We start from the raw sequence: 27,995 nt of genomic DNA on the forward strand, positions 1-27,995 counted from the left end.
ATATCATATTGATTAATATTAATAGTGAAAAATAAATATTAGGAACAAATTAAATTTTAATAATTTTTTAATATTATTTGCTTAAGTACTTTTCACCAGACGAAAGGAAGAGCATATGCGCATATAAAAAAAATATATGCATCCAAACTGTTTGTTTATTTGCACAAATAATAGTAAGTTTTAGTAATGAAAGTTCAAGATTGGTACTATGGGATAGGTAAAAATAAGAGACACAATTGAACAAATAATGGAAATTGTACGATTCTCTTTATTTTGGTTCAATCACAAAAGGTACATCGTACATGACAAGAAAAATATTTAATGCACATCACATACATATAAATCACGCTAATGTACGTTTTTCCTATAACCATTCAACGCCAATCAAATATTTTGGTATTTTTTATTCATCATTTATATGTGTTAGAACATTTTTCCTTAAACATTTACCACGTACATTTTCATTTTATTTTCAACACCTGATCTCGTCATATATATATATATTTCATTCTTTTTTTATTTTATATCTTTTTGAATATTGCACCATATTTATTTGTATTTTAAATCTTATACTCTCAGCTTTTAAAGATTTAAATGTGTAAAGCAAGGCAATCTTGCAATCGATTGCAAGACTCGATTGTTTTCACGACATTATCCAGATAATGTGTATGCGTCACGAAATTCGAGAGACATTTCAAGCAATCAAAGCGCTAGCCGGTATTTAGCAATTGAAAAAATATGAAAGTACCTTTGAAAGCATGTCGAATTTTGTTTAATTTTAGTTTTTAGAATCGTATATGATCTACGGAGTCACGTGCAACGAACATGACGGTCTTGAAAAATCTGGCGAGCGCACTTGCAAGTCTGTCTCAACAAAGGCTACAATTTCGACGATGAAATGTCTCTCGTACATTGCATTTTTCCTTTTTCAATGTTATTGTATAATTTTTGCGCGCTTTATATGTTGTATATATCTCTCTGACAAAGGTATATATATATACACATATTCTTTCTTTTTTTTTTTAAATATAGAGAAATATCTTTTCTTTAGTTATGTATAATATATAATCATTACGAATAAATATTTCATTTAAAATAGAGAACAATATAGAAATACTGTAAGTTAAAAGGTTTCTTCATATATATATATAATATATATTTATATATATATTTATATATTAAGCGTACATTTTGGACGACGTTCTCGCGCCCACGATCGCGGAACTTTTGTTATCATTATATATTATAGTGCCTTTCATTATGGTTATTACTATTATTATTGTTGTTATTATTACTATGATTTATTATTAATATTACTGTTATATGAAAAAGTGATTTGATATAACTTTGATTAACAGGCGATAAACATGATTCTTTTTGTTCGGTATATGTCTTTATCAACGTTGAGATCACGCATATACAAAAAAGGTTGAAGATTTCATTGATTTTTTGTTTTCATATGTATCTATATATATATAATTTATTTTTCAATTTTCTTTTGACAAATGGAGAAACGACGCCATTCCAATTACATAACATTGATCCTTGCCATTGAAGATAGACATGATTGTGAGTGTATATTAATACTTGGAAAATATAGACGAATTATCTCATTATACAAGATATATTTAAGTGTATACAGTATAGGCCGCAAGTGCTCGACGCTTACGATTCCTTGATCACTTGCTCGGACCGGGAATTACAGAGTCAAGTGGGTTCGAGAGTCAATTCAAATCCAGATTTCGCGCAACAAAAGAGCAGCGCGAAACGTGAATTCGAATCGACCTTCAGATCTTCTCAAAGGTAAATCTGCTAGACATGATCATTCTTGATTATTATTATTGTTATTTATAATTTTGTTGTTTTAATTTTCGCCGCCCGTCTAACGAGGAGCGAAAATGCGTGCACTGGTGGACGAAGAGTCTGGAAAAAGTCTTGCGTTTTCTCTACAAACTATATAAACTTGCAAAAATCGTCGCGCGACAACTCCTGTATACGCAGTCGAAGTGAAAATACGATATGGTGGTCACGAGGCCGAAAGAAAAGCTCAGTTGCGTTATAATAAAAACATGATTAATCAGACTCTTACTCGTTATACAATGACATCGAAGACGCTGCTGCGAAGTGTGTGTTTGTGTGCGACGATTGCGCGCGGTGCAGAGAGCTGCAGTTATAAATGCATATAGAGTTGTAGTTGCGTGTCAATATAATCCGAGAGGTGTTTTGTTCAGAATTCTGTCCGGACGGAAACGAAGGATAATACATATTTTATAATACGCGTGAGTGCGTAATATGTAGAGACAATGGTGTAGAGAAATTTTGTGCAGCAGAGCAGGTCAAGTGCAGGTCGAGTTAGTGCAGCGTGTGCCACATGGCGACGGCCTTCCTCGGCGACTGGGTCATGTTCTGCCAGTGCTCCTTGCTCGAGTTGGCGGCGCCACTCTCGAGGTTCGTCGCTGTGCCGATGCCAGGGCCGACGATGCACGAGCCGACGATCGCGTTGTTTCCGATCAACTCGCTCGACGAGTCCAGCACGCAGATCTGCAAAAAGAAAGAAGAGGATATCGGTGAGTTTGGCGTTTGCCGGAAACGCCGCTAGGGGGCGCGCGCGCGCGGGAGGGCGAAACCTAACCTCAATGGCGGTGGAGCCGAGCGAGGAGGCTGGCACGTTGAAGGACATGGCTTCCTCCCAGACGGGGCAGCGGGTGGCCTTGCGCACGGCAGTCTTCTTCTTCTTGACGCGCTTCTCGCCGCAGAGCAGGCCGACCTTGACGAAGGGGTCGAGGCTGTCCTTGCCTGGGGCCGGGAAGAGGTTGCGCGCCTGCAGGACCACGAGGGTCAGTCGCTCGGCCGAGGGCAGGTACGAGAGCGAGATGAGCACCTCCTGGGTCTCCTCGGGTGGCTTGCGCTCGCGGCTGATCTCGCCCCAGACCTCGATGTCCTCGCTGGCCGAGCCGAGCTCGAGGTCCTCGAGGTCGATGCGCAGCGAGCCGACTACGTCGTTGCGCGAGAAGCGGTCGTAGTCGAGGACCTGCAGCAGCAGGGTCCTGTCCTGGAGCTCCTCGTGGCTCACCGGGAACTTGAATTGCTGGTCGAAGACGGGGTTGGGCTCGTTGCGGTGGATCGGCGTCTGGCGCTTGCGCGCGTCCACCTCGGGGCTCAGGCTCAGCTTGACGTAGGGGTCGTTGAAGCCGCCGGCGTCGCTGCCCGCGAGCTCGTTCGCCTCGATCAGGTGCACGTTCAGGTCCGACTTGTCGAAGTCGTAGCTCAGCCGCAGGTGCAGCCGGCCCAGCGACTTGCCCGATCTGCGTATCGCGAAATTGTTCAACCTCGTTCACATGTAAGGGATTTTTCAAAAAATTTGAGCGGCAAATTCCAAAGTACCTCCTGGTGCTGTTGCTGAGGAAAAGCGGCCCGTCGCGTCTCGTGTACAAGTCGGGCCTGATGGTGCCGATGGGCGAGGCCGGGGGTGCGGAGTTCCCGTCGCCGATCTGGCCAGCGCAGAAGGAGGCACGAGGCGGGGGTATGAGGAGGGGCGAGAGACAGCGCTGGCCGGACTTGCTGGGCGTCGAGTTACCGGACGACGAGCTGGCGCAGCTCAACGGCTGGTGCTGAAGCTGCGGCGGCTGATGTAGGCCGGGCTGGGAGCTCGTCAAGGAGGTAAGCGAGTAGGCGGCCGTCCCAGCTGCTGGACCGCCTGGCATAGGACTGGGGCAGCGGGCGTCCAGGGAGGCTGCTCGCACTGGCGACGGAGACCTGCCGACAGTCCGAAGCAACGCGATAAGAGTCCCGTGAGTATTGCTTTGCCGAGTGTTTCGAAACTTGGGCGCGAAGTGAAAACTTTAGACCGCCAACTTTAACAATCGATGCGACTTTGAAGAGCTATAGCCATTATCAAGCATATACAATAACGCTCCTCACTAATTCACGAGGGCGTTTTAAACGGTTCTCCGTAAACGCGCGACGATGCTTGTTTACCGGGAATGAATAATCGAACCGCTGCTGCTATGTCAAATCGACCCAGTTCTCCATTATCGAAATTGAAACTCGAGAAGTGGGTCGCGTTGTAGCTCGTCAAAATAAACAGCGCAGACCTGGAGCCTCTGCTAGGCGGGTAGGAGGATGCGGCGTGAAGTAGCTCGTGGTTGTGGTGTCGGCCGTCGGGTCCGTAGGCTCGAATTTGCGGACTCGGAGTAGCCGAGGCCGAGGTGTGATGATGATGCTGCTGCTCTCCCGAGGGTGGCGTGGCCGGCAGCTGCTCCTGCGAGCCGCTCGACGGCCGCCTCGAGAGGCTCGTCAACGTCCTTCCCATGACCAGGCCCATGTGACTGCTTCGACTCTGGCCTGCTTTTGCCCCGATGGAAAGGTTTAATTTTGTCTAGTACGGGACAATTATTGGTATAAAAGGGAGGAGGAATCTCTTGCCTGATGATTCACTCGCTGCCGAGGACGACTGCACAGCATGCTGTTCCTTGGCGACGCTCAACTCCTGCAACAGTTAGATTCGCGTTTTTTCATTCGAGTCAAAGCAACAAGTGCGCTCTCGCAGTTTGGCTCTCTCTTGGATTCTTCCGAAGTTCGTTCATCCCCGCCCTCGCTATCGTCATCCTATCTCTCCCTCCCGTGTGTTTACGTGCGAGTGAGAGAGAGAGAGAGAGAGAGAGAGAAAGAGAGACGCACGCATCGATTATTCTTCGCGCCAGCCAGTTCCTCAAACTTTCCGCCCGCCGCTCGACTCGAGCATTATACAGAGACGACGGTTTACAGTCGCCTCGCGCGTCCGAAAATCGTTAGCCCGAAGAAATGAAATTGACCTACAAAAGGTGGACGCAGCCGGCCGCGCGTAAAAATAAACGCGCGTATACAACAGCGCCTATAGCGCTTCGAGATAAGGATCGCTTGAATTATTAATCCCAAGGAGGGGCGCGAGAGGGCCTGCTCGAGGTACAGAGAATTTCGAGCGAACGAGGTCGCGCGCGCGCAACTGGTGCATCGTCGCCGAAATACGCCAAGTGCGTACATCACGACACGGGGGGGAGAGATGGGAGGGGCTGAGTTCGCTCGGTCGCGCGCAGGGGCGGGGGGGGGGGAGGGCGAAACGTATACCTCGGAGCTATCCTGGCTGTCCTGCGTGGTCGAGGAGGATGCCGAGGATGCGACGCGGGCCTGTCGCTGCGTCCACCTGCCCCGAATGATCGCCACGCCCGTGATAGCGCTTATCCTGCTGCAGGCCGAACTGGCGGTTGTGCTGCTGCTGCTCGAGGTAGTAACGGCCGAGGCAGTCGCGGCATCCTGTTGCTGATGCTGCGACTGCGACTGGCCGCATGCTAGCTCGAGGACATCGCCCAGCACCTCGGACAGCTTGTCCGGCACCTTGACGCACTTGAGCGCCTCCAAGACCACGGCTGGAGCTGCGAGAGAGACAGGCCTGGAGCCTATACTCTCTCACCCGCGAGTCTCGAGATCCGCCCGACCGCGGAACGCTATATACTTTACAACGCTATAGCGTACGAGCACTCGATCCGCGTATACCATATATAGCCGAGCGAGCGGCAGCTCCGTTCTGTATACTACACTACTGCTGGTCGCCGCCTGCTCTCGACTGACAGCGCGCGCGCGCGCGCGCCCCCCCGAGGCAGCGAAAAAGCTCACGAGGGAGGGCGCGCGCCGCAACAGGTTACTTACTACTCTCTCCCCCTACTCTATCATACTAAATTTTAGGCTCCCTCTCTGCATTACGCAGGCTCTCTACACCTATAGGTGCAGCTGCTACGTGCACCCGCGAGCTCACGGCGAGGTTGATGGGCACTTGCAGCCGATGCGCCGGTTGAATTTTATATATATATATATAGAGAGAGAGAGAGAGAGAGAGAGAGGTGCACGTGTAGCAGCCGCGAGGGAGAGGCCTTTAACGCTCAGGAAATTTCCTCGAGAGGAAGCTCGGTCGGCGGCGGTAGATTGATTCGTGGGTGGCGGGGAGGGCGAGTAGCTCTGCTCTATCGATCCGACTTTACGCCAGCCCTCTCCGCGCGTATACGTGTGCGTATGAGGTGTATACAGCGAGATTTAGATTTTAGATTTATTCATTTTATTTTTCTGTACGTTATATTGTACGATATTTACATTTTAGTAATTGCTGTATAGATGTGTGTGAGATGGAACGTGCAAAGGAATGTGAGCTGTATGTGGAGAGTGAGAGAGCGTCAATAGTGTTTTAAAAAGTCTCACAGAGTTTGTGTTCCGCAGATGAGATGGTACCTAGAGCGTTCCATCAGAGAGAGAGAGCCGCTGAAATTCCACGCGCAGCTCGCTCGCTCGCTCTCGACCTTGAAACGCATAATAGAGAGGGAGAGAGCTTAATATGTCGCACGCACGCACGCGGGCTCGACTATACGTTTTAATTGGGACACACGCGCGCCTGCAACAAGTACACCGCCTGCTCGCGCGTTCGCGATATCGTAACTACATCCCTCTGTTTACGTAAACAACGTGCAGGCTGCACAAGATTGATTTTTCGAGAGTGCACTGCATAAGCTCTACGGATTTTTCCCGTTGCGCAACGGCAATTATCTGCAGGCAGCGGCGGTGAGTTACGCAAGCGGGGGCTTTAATTCCCCTGTTACCTTTTTTCTCGATTAAAAGCGCTCGGAGATGATCGATTACGCTACTCGCAAGTAGCCCGAGTCGCGCGTCGGGTCAGACGCGCTTGGGGGTGAGCTCGCGTAGGGGGCGCTCCCGCTCTGCCTTACCGACCGACGGTATATGCGACTCGAGAGTTATGTACAGTAGGGAGCTCGTACTAACCGTCTTCTGGACAGAGTAGTAGCAGGTCTTGCTCTGGTTGAGCACGCGGCAGGCCTCGGGATCGTTGTTATCCTGATGATGGCTGGGAAGCTGCTGGCGCACGACCTTGCTCTGGTTCAGACTGGGACACTTGGGAGGCTCGGGCCAGCGGTCCAGCGAGCTCCAGCTCTTCACCTTCCTGCCGGTCGAGTAGTACCTGCGACATGTGAAACGGTGCCACATGGCTGGCTGATATCATCTAGAGCTTTTTATGGCGATTGAATCGTCGCGTGAGATAAGGGGGCGGCTAAATGCTCTGACCTGTAGACGACGATGGTGACGGCGATGACGAGAGCCAGGCCTGTGCCGGCGGCTGCCCCCAATACTGCCGATGAGACCATCGCGCTGTTTTTTCCTCCTCCTCTTTATTTTCCTTCTCTCCCTCGATATCGGATCTGTGTGTTGGTGTAATGTAGTTGTCGGCGGCGGCGTCTCTAGTGAGATGTGACCTTCTTTTTTCTCGGGGCGAGACGGAGCTTGTTATTCGTCATGATGAGCGCGCGGCGAGACGGGCAACGCGCCGCGGAGGCTTGATCGACTATTAATTGTATTTACTGCTACGTGTGTATACCCCCTCGTAGTGTAGTATAGTAGACTTGTTGCTCGATCGCGCGCGCACACACACACACACACACGCTGTGCGGGCAAACAGCTATTCAATGCCTGCTCATTGTTTCCTGTAATTAAATGAAATCGGTTTGATCTTGTTGTGTTTTCTTTCTCTCGCGCTTCGATCGCTCGCGTTTATTAGTTTCCCGATCGCATTGAAGGGTTGCGCTAATGAATGCCGTATGTGCGTGTTGTATACAGTGGAGGAAAGTTGGAAACTTTTTTGTTTGTATGCAGTGGAAGTGCTCTTTGTTGGGTTATATATATATGCATCGCTGATATATTGTAAACGGTTACGTGTTCGCGCGTTAACTAATGCCGAACTTTGATATACGGTAAACATCAACATTGCAAGCGTTGATCCTGTCAATATTCCCATACCAGAGTTTGCGCATAATTTCGCTCGTACGAGTTCATTTAATCTTATCAAAGTCAACGTAAAAACCCAACCCTCGCGATTCACCGCAAACGCGTCGGAAAAGAAAAAAAAAACCAAGAAAAACAACGAACATACGATTCCCACGCGTAGCTTACATCCTTACCATATGTTTGCATACACCTCCGGTCTTTCAGCCATCGCGATCGCGTTATAGCTTAATTAATCCGCCAGCGTCGGCGGCGGCGGCGTTTCCCTGGAAGCTTCGACAGCTGGTTCGTCGCCGCGCTAATCCAGGTGACCGGCTGATAAGGCGGTGTTCGCGATCGATCTTATGAATTCCGGCTCTACACACCCCCCTACCCTCCGCGCGTAAACTCCTACGCTTTCTCGACTGATATCTCGATAATGTTGCCGTGTGCGTGTGTTGCTGCTGCGTTAGTCTACATGTGTCTGTGTGTGTGTGTGTGTTAAGTGGTATGTATATACGGGAGAAAAAAAAATTTTATATCGTACTTTCCTATACGCTGATAACACGCTCGAGATAGGAGCTGGACACACGAGCACAAACTATACGTATACTGCTCCACCGGCGGCGGTTCGAGTGCGACTGCCGTTGCTTCGTCCTCGCGCGTCTAGCACCTATATCTTCGGCGCTGCCGCGAATCCCGACGTGTATATACACGACGACGCTCGGCTGAGTGAGATAGTAGGGGGGTGAGCTGCTTCTGCTGCTGCTGCTGCTGCTGCTATTCCGTAGATTTGTCCCGCCTACGCAGAGCGACAGAGACGCGACGTGCTTAATACACTCCCCACCTGCAAGCTCGAGCTTTACGATAACTCTCGCTCGCTTCTCATTCCGCGAGGGTGTATATACACGGTATTATTTTTCTCCTCCGCTGAGGGAAGACCGATATATATATATATATATATATATATATATATATATATATATATATATATATATATATATATATATATATATATATATATATATATATATATATATATATATATATATATATATATATATATATATATATATATGAGGGACGAAAAATCTTTAGAGCTGCGCCGAGCTATTCTCGCGGGCATCACCTGTGTGTATGTATATAGCCCTGTTCGCAAGCGCACTATTTCGGTGAGCGATGCTTCTTGCGAGATGTATGAACGCGTACTCGGCTCGTTTTCTTTATTATTAGTAATCGATCGACGACGCGGGTCAGCTGATGCGCGACTGTTCCGTAATAAGCGAGACGCGCGCCTTTGACCGAGTTGCGCGCGCGGAATACGCGGGATTAATTTCATTTTAACGACTCTCTCTATAGTGCGCCGAAGCGTACGCATAGGTAGTACGATCGGTCACGTTATCGCTCGTTTCTAATTCGATTCGCCGTTCGGGAGCTTGCGAGAGAGGAATTTTAAAGCGAGCCCGAGGATGGAAGCTCCTCGAGAATATCGAGAGGAAAGAGAGCTTGCGATCGAGTTACCGAACTAATAATCGCAGCTTTACCGATATAGATAAAAGGAGAAATCGATCTCGGAGTACGTATACCGAAATCCGCACTCATCTCGATCCGGACGTGACTCCTGCGAAAGCTCGGTAATTAGTCGGCGCGGTCCCTCGTTTTCAATAATTGAAGGGAGCCAGAGCTTTGACTCGAGAAAAGCTCTCGCTACACGCTACTCTCTCTCTCTCTCTCTCTCTCTCAGAGCCATTTCCCCGGGCTAATGCAATTTCGAGCCAACGCGCATACCCGCACGCAAGCTGTTTACGAATTCCTCCCGTCCTTAAGGCCGGCGAAATAGCCGTATACGCCTTCGCTGAAAAATGCGCGAGCGCGAGTCAAAGCCCCTCCGATTTCGCGTGGACAACAAGTGGGTCATATTAGAGCGAGCTTTCGCAAGCTCTCACCGCGAATTCACGGACGCGCTCGGGTAAAGAAAAAGCAGCGCCGCTCGGTAATAATCGCGCTGATTATAGGATAAACAACAACAATAAGGGATCAGCGCTCTCTCTCTCTCTCTCTCTCTGAGACATAAGAAAGCTCGCGTCATCACGCCCGGCGCAAGCTACGCAGTCGCGCGCGCGCGCGCGCGTGTGCTCGAGGTAGAGATGGCGCTGGGGTAGCTGGCGAGTATATCAGGCGCTGAAGCTATTAGCAGCCCCTGGCAGGCTGGCTCAGCGTGTCCGCGGCTGCAGGACGGCTGCACGCGTCTGTCTCTTATCCAGCATGGAGCGCGAGAGCGGAGGACCCGGGCCATCGATCATCCCCGAAGCTCGACTTCGTTAGAGCCAGTCAACTCGAGCGAGCTTGCGGACTATCCCAGGAGCTCGAGCGCCAAACGAGCAGCAGGTACGTGAGTCTGATCTGTGTGTGGGTGTCTTCGACTCTCTCTCTCTCTCTCTCTCTCTCTCTCTCTATTCGCGCGCGAGTGTCCGCGCGTGTGTGTGTGTGTGTGCGCGCACGTGCTGGCCGGGACTCTTACTGCAAGCTCGCTCTCTCTCTCTCTCGCGCGCGCTCACTTAATCGAGCTTGCATTAGATCGATATATATGCGCGCCTGCTACTCCCGCGCAAGCTCTCGAGAGCGAAAAAAAGACAGCGTGTGCTTGCGCCTCGTGCAAGCTCTAATCTCTATATCCCTCTCTCTCTCTCTCGCTTCTTTGGCACGATCGCACACGTATATTTCGTGCATCGCACTTGCATTATTGATCGCGCCAGCGCGCTATGTACACCCACTGCCACCGCCACTGCCGCCACTGCATGGCTACACGCGCCGATGATTCCTCGAAATTCTAATGCTCTTTTCAGTCCCTCTATCTCTCGAGCGTGCAAGCTCCGAAGCTCTCTCGCTATTATTATTATTATTATCCTCGCCTGTGTGTCCGCGATTATTCTTGCTAAATACACGCTGTAATACGCTTAGACGAAAGTTTTTTTACGTAGTACGAGAGAGAGAGAGAGAGAGAGAGAGAAAGCGACACAGGGCTACAGGTCGTCCCGATGAATATCTAATGCGGCCGCGTAATTGGATCGAGAGCAGCGTGTGCGTCTCTCTCATTCTCTCAGCTCGTCGATACATGCATCACTCACAGGGTGGGAGGCTGCGAGAGAGAGAGAGAGAGAGAGAGAGAGAGAGAGAGAGAGAGAGAGAGAGAGAGAGAGAGAGAGATAGGGCTGAGCTAGTTGTTGCTACTCCTTTGACTGCTCCCGCGCTGATTCGTCCCAGTTTCACCGCTGATTATAGTCTTCGGAGGAATATAAGGGCCTACTTACCCCGGCTTGATGTTTGCTTGGAAGGATGACACACACGTAGACGCCTGCGCGCGCGCGCGCGCGTGTGTGTGTACGTCTATCTCCGAAGATTCGTCGTAAAGGCGCGGAGATTGATCATAACAACAGAGGGAGATGGAGAGGCTGTGTGCGGTGCCAGTCGAGAGGGCGTAATTCTCAACTTTGCGGAAGAGAGAGAGAGAGAGAGAGAGCGAGAGAGTATTCAAACGCGCAATGCGCTACTGCACCAGCTGGCAAGCTTCCAGAGGCACGCGACTCTATACCACCCCCGAGTATAATCCGTCCCTCTCTCTCTCTCGCTCCACTGTTTACCACCGGATATCTCGTATAGCCGCTTATCGCTTTCTCTCTCTCTCTCTCTCTCTCGTGTGTGTATACGTAGTGTATGCGACTGCGGAGAGTCATTGTACGACGCATCGGGGTTCAGTAGCCTCTCTCTCTCTCTCTCTCTCTTATGCTCCGAGGTAGAAAAAGACTGATCGCCTTTTGTCTCTCCCTCTCTGTGTCTCTGTGCATGTACGAGCGCAGAAAAAAAAGACTAGCTGCCGAATAATCACCGGAGGATATCTGCCGTGGAATTGAGGAGGGGAGACTGCAAATGCCAGAGCTGTGTAGCTACTGGAGAGATCCGTGAGTGAGAGAGAGAGAGAGAGAGGAATAAAGACACGATCCGCATCATCATGAGCTGGGCGATCGGAGGACTCGGCATCTTCCTGGTGCTGCTGCTCGCGGCCGGTGCCACCGTCGTCGTTTGCAAAAGGTACGATTTTCGTTCGCTGTGGTCTGGCCGTGAACGAGTTTTTGTTCGTTGTTCTTGCTGTTTACGATGTAGTTTGTACGCCCAGTAGCTATATAGCGAGTAGAATTATTAATAATAACTTCTCGAATAACGTCGAGCAGTAGGTACGCGATGAGCTGGCAATGCGGCGCCCGGGACGTCTGGATCATCTGCGAGGAGTGGCGTCGCAAACTCTCCTGGCTCTGGGCTCCGCGCGAGGAAAAAGTGAGCGACTATCCTAAAACCAAGTAGTACAGATCAGACTTCGGTCGGACGTTCGAATGCTACGCTCTTTTACCGTCTCTGTTGACAGGTCGGTTTGGTCAAAGCTCAACATCCACCCGCACAGGTGCCCGGTCTCTATCGACAGTCCAGCACGAATTCCTCCCAGTACATTCTCCACAGTGAGAGCGATCTTCGATTGGACGCTCAGGGTGCATTCACCAGGTCAGTCACCCGATTAAATTTCAGTAGCGTATAAGATACTGTGGGTATTTTGCATTCCGTTATCCGAATAACTTAACCGAAGTAATTTTCAATCAATAAAGTTTCCTAATAAATTTCAACTCGATTAACAAGCCGGCGCATTATATTTCAATCAATAAATCGAGGTGTACGACCGATTATGCCTCGCGTGCTTCGTAAGACGTTTACGCGCTAATAAGAAGCCATAATCGCCCGCCTATATCAGTGTCTTTCTTTCGACGATGCCCGTCAGGTTCGAAGCGGTGGACCGAGACCTGCACCCGCCGATCCCCCAGCAACAGCAGCAGCAGCAGCAGCAGCAGCCGCAGGTTCAGCCGGCCAACAACATCCCGCCCCAGCCACTACGTCCAGCTCCGCAACCTAGAGCAACGGCTCGACCTAGACCGTCGCCCCTGCGACCGCCGACCAGCGTCGACTACCTACGATTGCGCGAGTGCGAACCCAGTCCCCTGACACCTCCGCCACCGCCACTTCCGGCTCTGGACAAGTTGGCCCAGCAGCATCAGCAGCAGCAACAGCGAGTCTTCCTCTTCCACACGGACCATCTAAACGACTCACCGACGCCGCCGCCGCTACCGCCACCGCCCGTCAACCTGGCTGACTACAGGCGCAGCGGCAACATCTTCGAGCCAAAGGTTTGCAGGTATAGCGTCCAGGGTCCAGCTCTCTTCGATCCTGAGGCCGACTGCAAGCTCGGCAGCCCACCTTATGGCAGCTACGACATCGTCCACGAGAGCCACCAAGCCCGACCTGCTGATCTCTTCGGCATATCTGGCAAGCAGGAGAGCTTCCTGCACCGGGTGCCCAGTCAGAGGAACCTCCAGGATCTCGAGCGGATAACTAGGTATATTCAGAGTCTACCTGACGCTCCGCCGCTTTATCCCAGCGAGGACGAGGATCTTGCGGCGAGTCCGCCGGCTCCACCACCACCCGCACCACCCGATCCCGATCCCGTGGTCAAGCAGCAACAACAGCAGTCGGACAGCCCGGAACCCACTACCGGGGAGAAGATTTTCAAGGCGCTCAGAGCGGTTACCTCGCAGAGCTACATCGACGCCAGCGAGTTTTACAAGTGAGTACTTTTACGTCGCACATAATTATGTCGTGTAATCAAAGACAACAAATACGTTGACTGAATTCATAATGCGCAGCTCGATACTCTCGTCGGCCCAGCACGTGCAGAACCTGGCGTTCACCACGTCGCAGTCAACGACGAATCTGCCGGACCGCAGCGACGACAACCGTCTGCTCTCGCCCTTCAGCCAAAGTTGCGAGCTTCCTCGACGGAGCTTCGACCTGTTCAACCCGGAGCTGAACCAGGAGGCGCATCGCACGGCCCAGGAGGTCTACAACAGTCTTCAAGATCCACCGGCCTCGCCTCTTCTTCTCAAGGAGACCGATCAACAGCAGCAGCAGCAACAGCAGCAGCAACAGCAGCAGCAGCAGCAGCAGCAACAGCAGCAGCAACAGCAGCAGCAACAGGGAGCCACGGCGGCGGCCTATTCATTCATGTCCTTAGATCCGAGCTTCACCCGCACCTCGGAGGACATATTCAACAGCCTGGAGCTGCACAGGCGACACAGCGTTCAGGAGCGTCTGCAGAACGGTTTCCAGGAGCTTCTCGAGATGGAGGAGACCGAGTCGGCCCGTCGGCGCAACAGCCAGGAGCTGCTCAGCGCACTCGAGGAAGCCCAGATGAAGCGTCGGCTGTCTCAGCTCTTTGACGAACAGTGCCTCGAGCAGCAGCAGGCGTGCACGAGTGCCAGCGCATCCAGACGTGGCTCCCTGGAGGAACTGGCCAATCTACAGCGCGCCATCAGCTGCGAGAGCGTCTGCTCGGATACCTCGGTCGTGCTAAACGACCTGGAGGCTGGCCAGGAGGAACAAGAGGCCCCCGTGGTCGGCTTGGTCTGCGTTGGTCTCGAACACGATCGCTGGCCCAGCCTACACATGGGCGAGTCCGATCTGATAGTCAGCGTGCTCGAGGCGCGCGACTTGGTGGCTGCAGACGGTAGGCCAGCGCAGCATACCTACGCCAGGGTCTGCTTGCTGCCCGATAGGCAGAGCCACGTCCAGACAAGGTTGTACAAGGGTACCAACTGTCCGAGCTACCAGGAGAAGTTCTATTTCCCTCTGGACGGCGGCCCGGTCGGTAGAACTCTGCTAGTGGAGGTCTTCTCGTACGAGCTGCCGAACGGTGGTTGTCCCAACGGCGAGTCCACTCTGCTCGGCGAGGCAAGTCTCAGGTTGGGCCCTGCTCCGAGGCCACCTGCCACGACCTGGCTACCGTTGTTGGGACCCACGCTGCCACATCCGCTCCTCGGCGAACTCATGTTTTCTCTGAGCTACCTGCCCACCGCCGAAAGGCTCACCCTCGTCGTTGTAAAAGCCAGGAACCTGAGGGGCACTACCGAGGTGCCCGGCGACTTTTTCGTCAAGGTTTGAACTTTACCAGTTATCCGTCAGGTATATTAGCTCTATTCACTCGGATTTAACCACGCTATTGCCTTTCGCAGGTCTACCTGTTGCAGCAGGGCAAGAAGATGCATAAAAAGCGCACGTCGATCAAGCGAGGCGAGAAGAGCCCCATCTTTAACGAGGCGATAATCTTCAGCGTGCCGCCTCACGCTCTACCGGTAAGCACGACCTATTTCAGGTTTTGGTTCGCGAAAGCGCCGCTAGGTTTTCGTTGAACCTAATAACATCGTTCACCCTTTCGCAGAACATCCAGCTGAGGATGACGGTGGCGGAGGTGAGCGTCGACCTGAGCACTAAGGCCTACTCGGTCGGTCACGTGATAGTGGGCGCGTCGACGTCGGGTCGTTCTCTGACCCACTGGCGACAGATGTTGGCGGCGCTTCGACGACCCGTCGCCATGTGGCATCCGCTGAGGAAGTAAAAGACAAAGATCACTCGCGCACACATCCCCAAGTAAAGATAAAAGAAACTCTACTGTATATCGTTCGTTATATAAATATATATTATACACGCGACGAGACTCGTTGATCATCTAATATATTATACATGAAAAAAAAAAAAAAAAAATGAATTATACATTCGAGAGGAGAGAGATAGACGCGTTCTTTCGGCGAGACGAGACTTTTTAATTGTTAATTCCCTCGAGACACACAAGTACATTGTATGACCCCTATACCTCGATTCGATCTAATTACGCTTTTTTTTTTTGTCCACATTGTTCTCGTTGTTGCGCGCTTTTCGGGGGGGTCTGGACTATTATACTCTTTGAGGTAATGTACAGTGGCGTTATAGCGTTGTACTCGTTGAGCTGTGCGGATGTCGGAACGATTTCTCGAGTATCATACTTTTGGCGAACCCCCGTTTTATATAGAATATAGATTTCGATATGAATTTCTCGAACTTTGTCCATTTTTTACGCGTATATGGAATATACGATGAATTTACTGCACCGCAACATTCAGGTATTTATTATACACACACGTTTATTTTTCTCCGGTGAGGTCGTATTCAACAAAATTTTAGACAAAAAATAATGAGGCTATATTATATCGAAGTAATCGCAATTTTGATACTCCGTTGCGAAGAATCGGACAATATCATACAAACGCGTATGTAGAAACACACATACACATTGTACACACTGACAGAAGTTTATTGTACGCTACTTTTTCTTAAGTGCCACAAACACACGCATGCTATATATAAAACGCTGATTCCGCAGATATATCACACGTGCTAAATGAGAGATAGATTGAGGACTATATAATCGTTATAACAAATTGTTGCAGCGCGGAGACGAGATTGTCGCATTCGGTGTAAATAAGTTGTAAATGTGTGTGTGTATATATATATATATCAGGTACACGTATTTTAAAAAATGCAATTCATGCATGATACACACAGGCACACACACACACACACACACGATGCATCGTCGAAGCTCAAATTCCACGATGTTGTCCAAACTGCCTAAAAGCAAGTTCAGGAAGCCTTTGAAGCTTGATTTTATATATATAAAATGATATATATGAAACAAAATATAAGAAAATATTAAAAAAAAATAATAATAATGACCGATAACGCATATGCTTTCTTTTGAGGGCGAAATAAACTTGTTATATTGAAACAGATTCATATTTTCGATTGTATTTTAAGTACCAGATCGTTGACAAAGTAGCGGATTCTTGTTAAATGCAGGTATATTAAAAATAAATAAAAAAAAGTAATAGATACGTATTAGCCTTTCGGGCGGGATTGTGAGGCGTTTTAAAGACGAACCTATAATGTATAGAGAAAATAATGACGATGACTACAATTCGGACACGTTACTCTCGTTTGCTTTGTTCAGAGATTGAAATCATCCACATCTACGATACGTACTGAGCGAGTGTTTCTTCGGTTTTGGACACTTTCGATCGACTGTGTATAAAAGAGCGATGCGATTGTAATGACACACATTTGGACCTGACGTCCAGGTGTAATAATTCCAGGTTCCGATGAAAAATTGCTGCTCATTCCAGACGACCTAAAGTGTTCGAAATGTGTGTACCACGTTAGTCTACCATTTATAGCTTTTCTATACATACTCATGATGATGGATAACGTTATTTTTAAATCGAAACATACACACAATTTTGACATAAGTGATTTTTCTTTTCTAGTAAATATATACTTTTTTACTCTACTATAAACTCTTCGTCTCTAAATATATACACGCGAATATAACCACTACTGCGTTTTTCTCATCGTTCGTGTTTTTTTATTAGTCAGGCGCTTATTTTAGTTGTATGTCACCGACGACGTACACGTAAATATACACACATATATACATGATACACACACATACTCTATATAGATCGTCTAAGAGTGATCGAGGAATGCTTATTACGAATCCTGTTCCTGTTCCCTTCGTATGGCCTTGAAAAAAAAAAAAAAACTTAAACTATATAACTTTTATACCTTTCGCACTACTAAACTATATAAATGAAAAAAATTTTACGATACCCGAATTGGCTCAACTATAGACACACACATGTTCATTCGCGCACACATGAACACGATATTACATAAATGGGAGATACATACACACATACCCTGTGCAATGAGATATTGTTATTTTAAAAATAATGAACCGCCGCAGTAAAAACCGGTGATTTATTTGAAAGCTCGTCCGATAATACTAGCGTCAAACCGAGGTAACCGGATTGGAAACGCAAAAAGCCTATTCGCGCAGGTCTTGAAAGAAAAATACAAAAGTATATAATATGACTCGAGCTGCAAAGTTGTTTAAAATCTTTGAAATGACAATATGTCAGCGAAATTTCTGATATAGATTAAAAAAGAAATTATACATATAGTTAAACGTTGTTACCGTATAAGGAGACACCGCGAGAGTAAAGGTGAACGTTTTTTAATCTATAAGGCATAATCATATCTTGTTCTCCCTTGCCTAGTTGCATATACATTGTATATTATGATAAGAGGAAGATTTTTCCAAAACTTAAGATTTAAGCGATAAGAGATAAATATATCGCGATATATATTCAAGGATAGAAAAAAAAAAATGGTATGAACTACAGGTACCTGCGTATTTTTATCAAAAAGCGCGACTCTGAACATTCTTTAGAGATATAAATATATCAGTAACGTGTGTATCGACAAAAGATTAAAGGCAAACTAACTTTCCTCATCTCGTTTTCCAAATCAAATTCAAATCTCATCGACGCAGATATCAGCTAGCGCGTAAAGTATAAGTATATTGTTAGAAATATAATATAAACTGTTAACTAAAAAGATAATCAACGCTTGTTATATCGAAATGCAACAAATTCTCCTTCCGATACTCAGTTGAAGCTTCGCTTTGTTATAAATACACACACACACACACACGCGCGCGCGCACGCAAATACGTTATATAGTGTTTGTCGAGCAGCGAACAGCTGTCTCGCACATAGTAGACACTCATAAAAATGCAGATCGATCGCGAGAACGTGTAATAAAAAAAAAATAACAAATATGTGATGATGCCACACGCTGTTATGTATTAGCAAGCCGAGAGCGAGAGGGAAGAAAAAGCGAGAACACGACAATAATAGTGCCGAGCATAATTTCAGTTGTTTAGCCATTTAATCTACTCAAAGCACGTATAAATTCATTGAGCTAGCACAAGAGAAGATATTATTATTTAAAGAATAAAAAGAAAACTTATCGATAATTATATAATGAATAAATGAAACACTACTACGCAACAAGTGTACTTTGTGCATGTATGGAAAAAACTGCATAGACTAAGTGCAGCATCTCGTAGGACTTCTAGTTTCTTCGATTTCGTCGTATCTATACTTTGTTACGTATATAATTCGAATATACAAATATACGATAAATACATTGGATTTGTCCCGAATGCGCGAAATGAAGCGCAAAAGCGAGCGTTTTCTCTCGTTATACATACATACATATACACACATATATATATATATATATATATATATTTGTAAGTACGATTACATTTGTGAAACTATAATGGCGCGACATTGTACGCGAGGGAAAACAAATTTGAAATTATTTGATATTTTTGTTACGCCTGTCTGTGATACTATAAGGGCACAGTACATTATCCTGTGTATATTTAAGATTTTAACCCCGACATACACATAATTATAAATATATATACTATGAACAAGAAGATATATAAATATAATTATATACATATAAGAACATTTTTTCATAAGACGTAAGAAACAAAAAAAAAAAATAAACCAACCATTCATACCGTGCTCTTCCTACGTGCTAACATTAAAGATGCAACACATCGCAAGCATGTACGCATATAAACAGTTAATCTAAATTTAAAGAAATTATATAAAATAACAAATAAAATAAATGAACAATGTACGCACGCATATAAGTATGTAAAAATTTATCGTCATCTATATCGCGAGCCTCGGCGTGTGTAGTAATAAAAAAAGAAAAAAAGAAACACATATTCAGCGATGAGGAAACGACCGTTCAGGCGAATGTTCGGTACAAGCAACTTCAACCTTTGGCGCATTTAGCATGTACTTTTTTGTTCGTCTCGTTGAAACGAGAAAGTATACTCTAAATCGAGTTTGATCTCGAGCAAGAAAGTATTAAACGAATTAAAATATCACGTTTCCGAATCTGCGTTTACTCATTAGTAGTTTCTCAGTAGCGCGGGATAAACTACGATTTCTCCGCGCGAATGACATAAAGTATTATTAAGTATACCATCGCACCCGAGGCTCCGAATCGTTATAAGAATTTTCAAAGTTATAAATTATATATACGAGAAGAAAAAAAAGATATGAACAAAAAAACTATATTGTAACGTGCGCGACATTTTAGTATTAACGAGAATCTTTACTATTCGAAAGAGGAAAAGTAAACGAAAGAACAATGATATAGATGGAATTTTGACGGGCGAATCGACACTTGTATATGCTCAGCCTTCGTCTGGACTTTCTATACACATTATATATGCGAGAAAATCTCGGGTCTAGCGGACAAGAAATGAAAATGAAAAAAAAAAAAAATACTGATCGCCTTTTTTCACACCTTATCATGTCGATTTTCCCCTACTGCATACTATATACACTTGAGTGTGTGAGTGTACATGTACATTATGGAAAAAAAAAACAAATATTATACATCGTCGTTGTTATTCATCGTTACACGATCCTATTTACAAAAACTCGTTTAATGATATACATATATATAAGAATATACATGCATATATGTGTGTATATAAAAATATATATTTAATTTACAAAAAAAAACGACGTCGAACTACTTTTATTTCCCTTCCACAGCGTGAGTGTTATGCAAGGTAAGAGAAATGAGCAACGAGTGTTTTTTTTTTTTTTTTTTTTTTTTGATAAATAGATCACTTTAATTTTCGTCACTCTGTTTTGATATGATTAGATCGTTCAACATAATAAAATACTCTCAAGAGTTATAAATATATATATATCATCTCGATTATTTCTTAAAATCTAGGGCGCTATAACAGCTTATATACTTTAATAAACTAGTTTCTTTTTTCTCAGCTACAACCTAATTGGACCCACAGGCAATTTTAGAAATTGCTTACTCCGCGTATATATTATTTATATAATATTAATATGCTTGTAATCGTTATTATATAAGGCACGTTGGAGCGTTGAAAATTGACAGTCGAGATTATCAATAAAATATATTATCATTTAGTTCAGAGATAGTTGGTGAGAAAGCTAATAGTATTAGGGGGAGAGCTTGGAATGAGGGGAAGATTGGACGGATCTCAATAAGTAAAATCTCAATTGGGGTGGGGGGTAAATTCAACAAACGTCTCCGCACTCGTGTTGTTACCACTGTGTAAAATCGTATGTACAGAGATATATAAATCGGCAGCGCGAGCGCGATTTCGCAGGAAGACGAGTACGTGTCGATGAGGCCGGTGATGATTATGATGATGAGGATTAATCGCGATAGAACGTCTCACTGGTTTCCTGGGGAGGAGAGTCGGCGCGCCGGCTGGTAAGGGTTCTGCAGCAGTCGTGGCGAGCATTCGATCACCCTCAAGAGAAGAGCGTCTATGTAGTCCTCCATGTCATGCAGCCGTTTCTTCTTATCGGCAACGTCCAGCTGGAGCTTCATCACTAGCTCGATCAAATCCTGCGTACCAATATCCACGATTTAGAAATCGTTCTAGTTTAAAAAATAGCGCGTGTCAGAAAGCTGCTTACCTCTCTGGATTTGCCATCGAACTGTTCGATGATCTCACGGGGCAACCGAGTCTGTTGCGTCGTCGTCGAGTGTGTCGTGTTTGTTTCCTCGCCGCCAATGATGATTCTCTCGGACGAGGATTTCTGGTGGTTCTTCTCTTTCTTATCCTTTTTCTCCTGTTTCTTTTGTTCCTTTCTCTGTTTCTCTTCCTCTTTGCGAGTCTGCTGTTGCTGAGCGACTTCAGCTCTCAGTCGCGTGATCGGCGAGTTGCTGCGATCTTCCGCAATGGGACTATCACGTGGCTCGTCGACTATGATCTTTGGACTGTTCCTCTTGTTATCCCACCTGCAAAAACCGAAACGTTACCAACAAGTCCTGGCGCAAATAATCTCGATAATCTCAAGGATCACTAACCTCTTTAGCGCATTAGCGGTTTGCAGGCCGTAAAGCTTTTGTCCCCACTCGTCCTCTGCGACGTTCGGCTGTGGCGGTAGGTTTTCCCGAGCTGCCGGTACCGGTTTCTCGGTTTTCGAGCTGCTAAGATTGCTGTTACTGGTATTTAGCGCGAACCTCGGCGGTTTGGACGGCGGCGTGTTTGCCGAACTATTGCTCGTCGCTTGTTTGTTGTCCTGGTTGGATAGATTAACGCTAGACGAGTCCGACAGAGGCAGAGGCGAGTTGTTGCGGTTGTCTCGGGACAGATTCTCGCTGTTCTTCCAGGCCTGGTTCGCCGCTTGCGAGGAATTCAACGACGAGGTCGAGCTCTTGTGCGACAGATCGTCGAACTGCAAGTACAAGTTGAATATTAAATCTTAAAATATTAAATCACCAAATTGTTTAGTCAAAAGAATATTCGATTCTCTCCGCGTACCGTGAACTCGTCGTCCTCGTCACTGACAACTCCGGGATCGGCGTCGCCGTGCTCCTGTCCAGCTGTCCTGGGTCTCTCTCCCACCCTGAACTCCTCCTCGTCGCAGATATCGTCCAGCTTGCTCTTGCTCCGACTCTTGCCCTTGACTTTGTTGCCTATCGATTTAGCGAGCTTCTTCAGGCCTTTGCGCTTCTCCAGACTGCCTATGCTGAGCAAACTGCCTCCGAACGACTGTGCCGCCGACGATAGCTGTCCTAGCGAGCTCTTGTGTCGCTCCTTTTTCGTCAGGTCCGTCAGACTTCCCGCTCGCACGATGAACCCGATACGAACTTCGAGTTTGCCCCGCTCCTTCGTGTTCTCTTTTCCTGGTTTACCGGTCAGCTCGTACCTGTCGATTGGAAACACGCACCTCAGATCTCCGAACTTTCTTTTCTCCAAAAATAATGATAATAAAAAAAAAGCAACACTCACCACCGGTTCTTGGGCATCTCGTAGATGTCGAAGCTGGAGAGCGGTATGCGCACGGTGCCGAGAAACTCGTCGACCCCGATGAAATTCCGATGAAGGGCTGTGAGAACGATCTCGGCGGTGTTGCCCTGCTGGGGTATCTGCAGCTCGCACTCCTCGTGCCACTCGACATTTTCCGCAGCCTTTTCCTTCACCGACGTCTGGTACTTCTCCTTGCCCAACGCGATCGTCACGAAGCAGTCGTTGGTCTCTAATTAAGTTCGGATAGAGAACATTGTTAGGCCGTAGTTAATTGAACTTTTACTCGAGAGACTGAACTCGTTCCCAGTACTTTCTTTCTCGCTGTATTGTTGTGCTTTTTTATTTATTTATTTTTTTTTTTTTTCGAGTAACGGAGGATAATATTCTTTCGCGAAACTATCAAGCTCCGCGAGAGAGAACAACTACGGTTTACGAAGATAAGGCTATGTGTCACTGATAACAAAGCGGAACCGATAACGCACTCATCATTAGGACGAAACTGAGACTCTGATCGCTCATCGCTCAAATGTTCGCCGAAGAAAAAGAGAAAAGAAGCATAAACACGTGATGCAGCGCACGATTGTTATTAAAGCGCCGCTTCTGAAAATAACCGCTTGCACAACCGGGGAATGCGAAAACACAACAATCCGCTGCACATGCAGCGACAATACTCACTGTTCTTTCCCTTGGTGATGAGGCCCTTGGCACGTTGAACTGCAACAGAGAAAAAGGAGGTTCGTCAAGAGTGAGAGAGAGACAATAGCAGCAGCAGCAGCAGCATGTATAGTGCGGTAAGTCTGGTATGTAAATAAATAGGCTCCACGAGCGCGCGTTCGCGGAGAAGGGGGAACGAAGAGAGACACGCAACGGTCGCATCGCGCGCACCATCAGGTAAGATTACACATTACGGTACATCCCAGAGAGAGAGTCAACTCCGTATACACACATACACGCGGGGACAGCTCGAAAAATGGGCACAAGTGTGTGTACGCGTGGGTGTAGTAGCACATCGCGCGAGCGCGTAATTAGAATACAATAATGAGATGAGCAGCGCGAGGCGTAGTCGCACCAGGTGGCGGCGACTTACCTATGACCTGGACGTGCGTCGGGCTCCACATGTTGTCTCGATCGTCCTCTTCTTCGCGTTAAACGACACGAGTCTGCGGTGTCCGTGTGTGTCGCTTACTTTTTAGTCGCCGCGCACGACTACTCCGCGGATATGACAAGTGACAACTGATGGAGCGAGCGCCGAGCGGAGCACAGGTACGGCTTAACCTCTCGCGGCGCGCACCTTCGCCGCGCAGCTGCCAGTGCCGTAGGCTCCAGCCGGTGGTGCCCCCTTGACTCGCGACGGTGGAACGCGCGTTTTCCAGTAGCGAAAGCGCGTCAGCTGTGAAAGTGTGTCGGGGCCTCTCGCGCGCGCGCGCAGGAGATGACTGTGAGCAGTGACGTGTCCTTCTCTCTCACTCGCTCGCTCTATACACAGCTTACACACATATATAGAAGAATGCAAGAAGGGAGCGCGTGACGGGCGCGAGAATTCGATAAGCGCGCGCTGCGGTGAAAATCGGGAGTAGCAGAGTACAAACCGATCTCTAGAGCGCGCGCAGGTGGGGGTCTCTCCATCTCTCTCGGTTCGCGCAGGCATGCAGGTGCGCGTTTTCTCTCCAGGCCAGACTCGCAGCCGCAGCAGCAGCAGCAGCAGCTAGAGGTATATAGGACTTTGTAGGCAGTGCCGTGTCGCACGTGCGACGAGTAGTGCGTCTCTGTGCCGCGACTCGAGAGGACTCGCTGCAGAGCTCCGCGGAGAAGGTCCGAAATATATCTCGGCTCCTCGAGCATCGCAAAGACAGCATTAGTAGCGTATAAACGCGCGGATATAATGGATCATCAGGGGACGCCGTGCGCGAGGCTCTGCCACATCGTCAAGTGGGACGACTTCGACGGCTACGGCTTCAACCTGCACGCGGAGAAGGGTAAGAGCGGCCAGTTCATCGGCAAGGTGGACGAGGGCTCGCCGAGCGAGGCAGCGGGTCTGCGCCAGGGCGACCGGATCATCGAGGTCAACGAGATCAACATCGCCAACGAGAGCCACAAGCAGGTTGTCGAGCGGATCAAGGCCTTCCCCACGGAGACGAAGCTCCTCGTGGTGGACCAGCAGGCCGACGACTACTTCAAGGCCAACAACGTACCGATCAAGGCTAGCATGCCCGGCGTTAAGCTGCTCAAGACGCCGGAGAGGAGCCCGGCGAGCATCGCCCAGGACGAGCGCGACGCCGCTGCCATAGCCGCCGGCATTCAGGCGAGTACGATTCGCGGCCAGCGGAATACTCGGGCCGCCTGCATATGTTTGGGAAAATTCCGAGAGAGCTTATGTGCGCGCGCGAGGGAGAGAGAGCGGCGACGGCGGCAGCCATCGCCCCGAGATTATGTTCTCACCTGTCGCCATCTCTCTCTCTCTCTCTCTCTCTCTCTCTCTCTCTCGCTCTCGCTTGTAGCGGTGTGGGTGCGCGCCGCGTATACGTGTTCTCTTCGGAGCCGAGATTCCCGTCGCCGGCGACAATTATCCTTATCTTATCGCTTGCGCGAGCGGCGCTGCGGAGGTAGCTCTTTTCCAATTAGACAAAAAATCGACGGACGCATCCTGTTTACCGCTCGGTCGATACGGCAGTATATACGCGTATTGCATCTCTCTCTCTCGGATCGTCGCGGAAGCGAGCATCAGCGATGAGTTATATAGTATAATTGTTGCGCAATTTTTTTCATTCATACATCCGCGGATATCTTGTGTAACGAGGCGCCGTAACGATGCACGTCCGGTCACATGTGCATCGCCGCCGCGGTTTGTCTATACCTGTGCGAATGAAGCGCATAGCCTGACGATTCTCCTATTTTTCTCTCCACAGTTGCAGAGCGGAGATACACACTCGATCGGCAGCTCGGCGAGCGACGCCCAGCATGAGAACGGCAGCAGCAGCAGCGGCGCCGGTAACAACGGCTCGACGACGAGGCTCGACGACGACACCAGCAGCAACAAGTCATCCTCCAGTGCTGGAAAGGAACAGCCGCAGCAGCAGAGCAACGGCAGCGCTGCCGGATTGAACCTGGCTATGAGCGCCAAGGAGCTCAGGGCTAAATTGGCTATGCGCAAGAAGTACGATCCGAAAAAGGAGTCGCTCGGATTTAAGGACAAATTCGACATCGTGCAGAAGCTGTAGATCGACTCGGACACCGGCGATATTTTCTATACTCTATTTTCAATCTTCTTATTCTTCTTCTTCTCTATACTCTCTGTTCTTCTTATTTGATGGGTCGAGGCTCGCTCACTCTCTCTCTCTCTCTCTTTCTCTCCCTCTTGAGAGACAGAGGCATTCAAGTGTGCGAAGCATTGACTGCGGGATGATGAGAAGACTCTCCGTTCTGCTACGTGAGTTTGGCGACCGAGAAGTTTATTTGAGAAAAATAAGAGAGAGGGAGAGAGAGAGAGAGAGAGAGAGAGTATCCGACTGCGAGTGCACGAGAACCCGATAAGATATACCTTTTCGCTCGCATTCCACATTGTTGATCCGCACACACACACACACACCGCCGGCAGGCTAAAAAAGATTCGCAAAGAAATAACAAGAAAAAAAGTAGGTACACACGCACACAGACACACAACATCGCGGGCCACCGTGCCATAGTCGCGCTCTCAATTAGCGCGTTACGCAACCGCTGCATCTTCGGTCTTTAGACAACAGCCTGTTGATTCAGCGCGTGTATGCGCATTGTTCTCTTCTTCTGTGCCGCTTCTTTTTCGCGCCTCGAAAACCAAGCACAACTCACACACACGCTCCTGTATTTTCTCATATACTTTATATTATACTACGTATGCTATATAGGATCGTGTCGCTTTTATATTAATATATATGTATTTTTGTAAAAAAAAAAAACAAAATGAACAAGTAAATGAAAAAAATTGAACGGGTATACATACAACACAGACACATTTGTTGCACAAAGTAGGATACCGATTTTTTTTTCTGCTCGCACAGCGAAGGACGAATCGCGGTATAAAAGCGAATGAATTAATAATTAAACCGAGATGTGATTAATCATGCAGCCCCACTCGTTACATTCCAAAGTCAGTCGTTTACGTGTAAGAGAGAGAGAGAGAACGACATACTACATAGCGAGAGCTCAGTCTTCTACCTGTATACTCACACACGCGCACGGAATTACACACCGATTTTTCTTCGCAATAGCCTCTCTCTCACTTGGCGTCTATCGCAGTGTCCCTATGTACATATATGTATGTCTCCTTCTGTATGCAACGTCGTCGTCGCGCTCTCTCGCGCGGACTCGACGTCCCGTGACGATTCGTCAGCTTTGCGCGCGCGCTGAATGTAATGTAGCTAAAAAAAAAAAAAGAAAAAGAAAAGAAAGAGCAGTCGCGCGTTCTATATCGTAACGACGTTTTTGAGAGATAATGTCGGTGTAACCAAAATATGTCATATGTAGCTCCTCTGTTAAGTGATTCATTGTATTGTTACTCTTATTGTTATGCTGTATGTATTATTGTTGTTATAAATGTATCTTGTCTGTAAATAATAAGCTACACGTGTCCGCGACGACATGTACAACAGGTATATTATATATCCGTCGATGCAAAATTTCAATCATCTTCGTAATACGTGTAAGCTTTTTTCTCCTCCTTCTCTCACGCTCGAACGTGTGGTTGGGGAAAAAGGCGCCTGAAAAATTATGTAAAGCTAACATCTATATTCAATTTTTCAATAAATCTTGCATTATACGCTGTAATCGTAAAAACCGACGCTTTGTACTCGCGCTCCTCGTCCAATTAGCTGTCTCGGCGAAAGGAAAATCGCCTGTTTTTTCCTTCTCCGATGATGAGCTCAGTGTTTCCCAGAAACGCGTCAGGATTTTGCAATCGTAATTATACCAGCGCAGGAGGAAAAAACGCGCAATTTCAAACTACGCCCGCGCGCGCGCGCGCGCAGTCGGCAATGCAGATCTCCTCCGCGCGAGATACGCCATTCAAATCGTGGCGCCATCCATTATCAGATCGAGCGATAACACTCGCGTCGCAACGTCTTATCGACGCACGCACGAACTTCTTGTATGTACAGCTCCGCAGCGTCCGATCAAGCGAATCGTCGAAATAGAAGCGAGTGAAAAAATGAACAATAATGTGTAGCGAAAAATCGAGAGAAAAGTCGAGCGAAATCAATCGCGTCGCTCTCGTGGGTGGCGTCGTCTCCGACCGTTAAAGAGAGACTGACGTATCGGCTCTCTCGCGAGTGTAAGCGAGAGGCAAGAGGCGAGCTGGACATATATGGTTGGGGGTCCGGGAGCCTCTCAAATTACGTTGCCGGCGCAGAGCGCGGCATCTCCTTCCCTCTCTCTCTCTCTCTCTCTCTTTCTTGCACACGCACACGTGTATCTCTATACGTCTTATTCGCCGATCGCGTATCTCCCTCCTCCGCTTGTTCTCCATTTAATTTGTTTCCCTACTCTCGACCCTACTCTCACTTATATTTTC

The 27,995-nt window shown here is 47.9% G+C and overlaps 4 protein-coding genes across 13 annotated transcripts; 2 read left to right on the top strand and 2 right to left on the bottom strand.

Annotated features, from left to right (window-relative positions):
- Window positions 1–245: 245 nt before the first annotated feature.
- LOC100123714 (synaptotagmin 13) lies at window positions 246–11,511 on the bottom strand. 7 transcript variants are annotated; one of them, XM_032596415.1, is made up of 8 exons: window positions 11,109–11,511; window positions 7,105–7,520; window positions 6,805–7,000; window positions 4,426–4,489; window positions 4,095–4,344; window positions 3,385–3,756; window positions 2,633–3,305; window positions 246–2,541 (listed from the first exon to the last, which is right to left on the bottom strand). In XM_032596415.1, the coding sequence occupies exons 2-8, from the start codon at window positions 7,182–7,184 to the stop codon at window positions 2,353–2,355; spliced, it is 1,824 nt and encodes a 607-aa protein (XP_032452306.1). In that variant the 5' UTR covers window positions 7,185–7,520; window positions 11,109–11,511; the 3' UTR covers window positions 246–2,352. The 7 variants fall into 7 exon arrangements, with proteins under 7 accessions (XP_032452306.1, XP_031777996.1, XP_031777994.1 ...); XM_031922136.1 differs by lacking the exon at window positions 11,109–11,511 and adding an exon at window positions 8,345–8,473; XM_031922134.1 differs by lacking the exon at window positions 11,109–11,511 and adding an exon at window positions 8,345–8,473 and having other exon boundaries at window positions 4,095–4,347.
- LOC100123717 (synaptotagmin 12) lies at window positions 9,978–19,216 on the top strand. Of its 4 annotated transcripts, none has more exons than XM_031922133.2 (8): window positions 9,978–10,185; window positions 11,655–11,886; window positions 12,027–12,129; window positions 12,218–12,351; window positions 12,623–13,462; window positions 13,542–14,829; window positions 14,907–15,026; window positions 16,531–19,216. In XM_031922133.2, the coding sequence occupies exons 2-8, from the start codon at window positions 11,807–11,809 to the stop codon at window positions 16,558–16,560; spliced, it is 2,595 nt and encodes an 864-aa protein (XP_031777993.1). In that variant the 5' UTR covers window positions 9,978–10,185; window positions 11,655–11,806; the 3' UTR covers window positions 16,561–19,216. The 4 variants fall into 4 exon arrangements, with proteins under 4 accessions (XP_031777993.1, XP_008202965.1, XP_031777992.1 ...); XM_008204743.4 differs by having other exon boundaries at window positions 9,979–10,185; window positions 15,113–19,176; XM_031922132.2 differs by lacking the exon at window positions 11,655–11,886 and having other exon boundaries at window positions 9,980–10,185; window positions 15,113–19,176.
- Window positions 19,217–20,238: 1,022 nt separating this feature from the next.
- Window positions 20,239–23,759, bottom strand: LOC100123720 (rab11 family-interacting protein 2). The gene is made up of 7 exons (XM_001607366.6): window positions 23,541–23,759; window positions 23,129–23,167; window positions 22,436–22,682; window positions 21,965–22,352; window positions 21,508–21,878; window positions 21,114–21,438; window positions 20,239–21,042 (listed from the first exon to the last, which is right to left on the bottom strand). Exons 1-7 carry the CDS (start codon window positions 23,569–23,571, stop codon window positions 20,866–20,868), a joined length of 1,578 nt encoding a protein of 525 aa, XP_001607416.1. The 5' UTR covers window positions 23,572–23,759; the 3' UTR covers window positions 20,239–20,865.
- Window positions 23,760–23,829: 70 nt separating this feature from the next.
- LOC100123724 (Na(+)/H(+) exchange regulatory cofactor NHE-RF1) lies at window positions 23,830–27,262 on the top strand. Its single transcript, XM_001607372.6, has 2 exons — window positions 23,830–24,755; window positions 25,360–27,262. Exons 1-2 carry the CDS (start codon window positions 24,336–24,338, stop codon window positions 25,669–25,671), a joined length of 732 nt encoding a protein of 243 aa, XP_001607422.1. The 5' UTR covers window positions 23,830–24,335; the 3' UTR covers window positions 25,672–27,262.
- The last annotated feature ends 733 nt before the right edge of the window (window positions 27,263–27,995 follow it).

The sequence above is a fragment of the Nasonia vitripennis genome, chromosome 1, assembly GCF_009193385.2.
Source record: "Nasonia vitripennis strain AsymCx chromosome 1, Nvit_psr_1.1, whole genome shotgun sequence".
NCBI classification, from domain to species: Eukaryota; Metazoa; Arthropoda; class Insecta; order Hymenoptera; family Pteromalidae; genus Nasonia; species Nasonia vitripennis.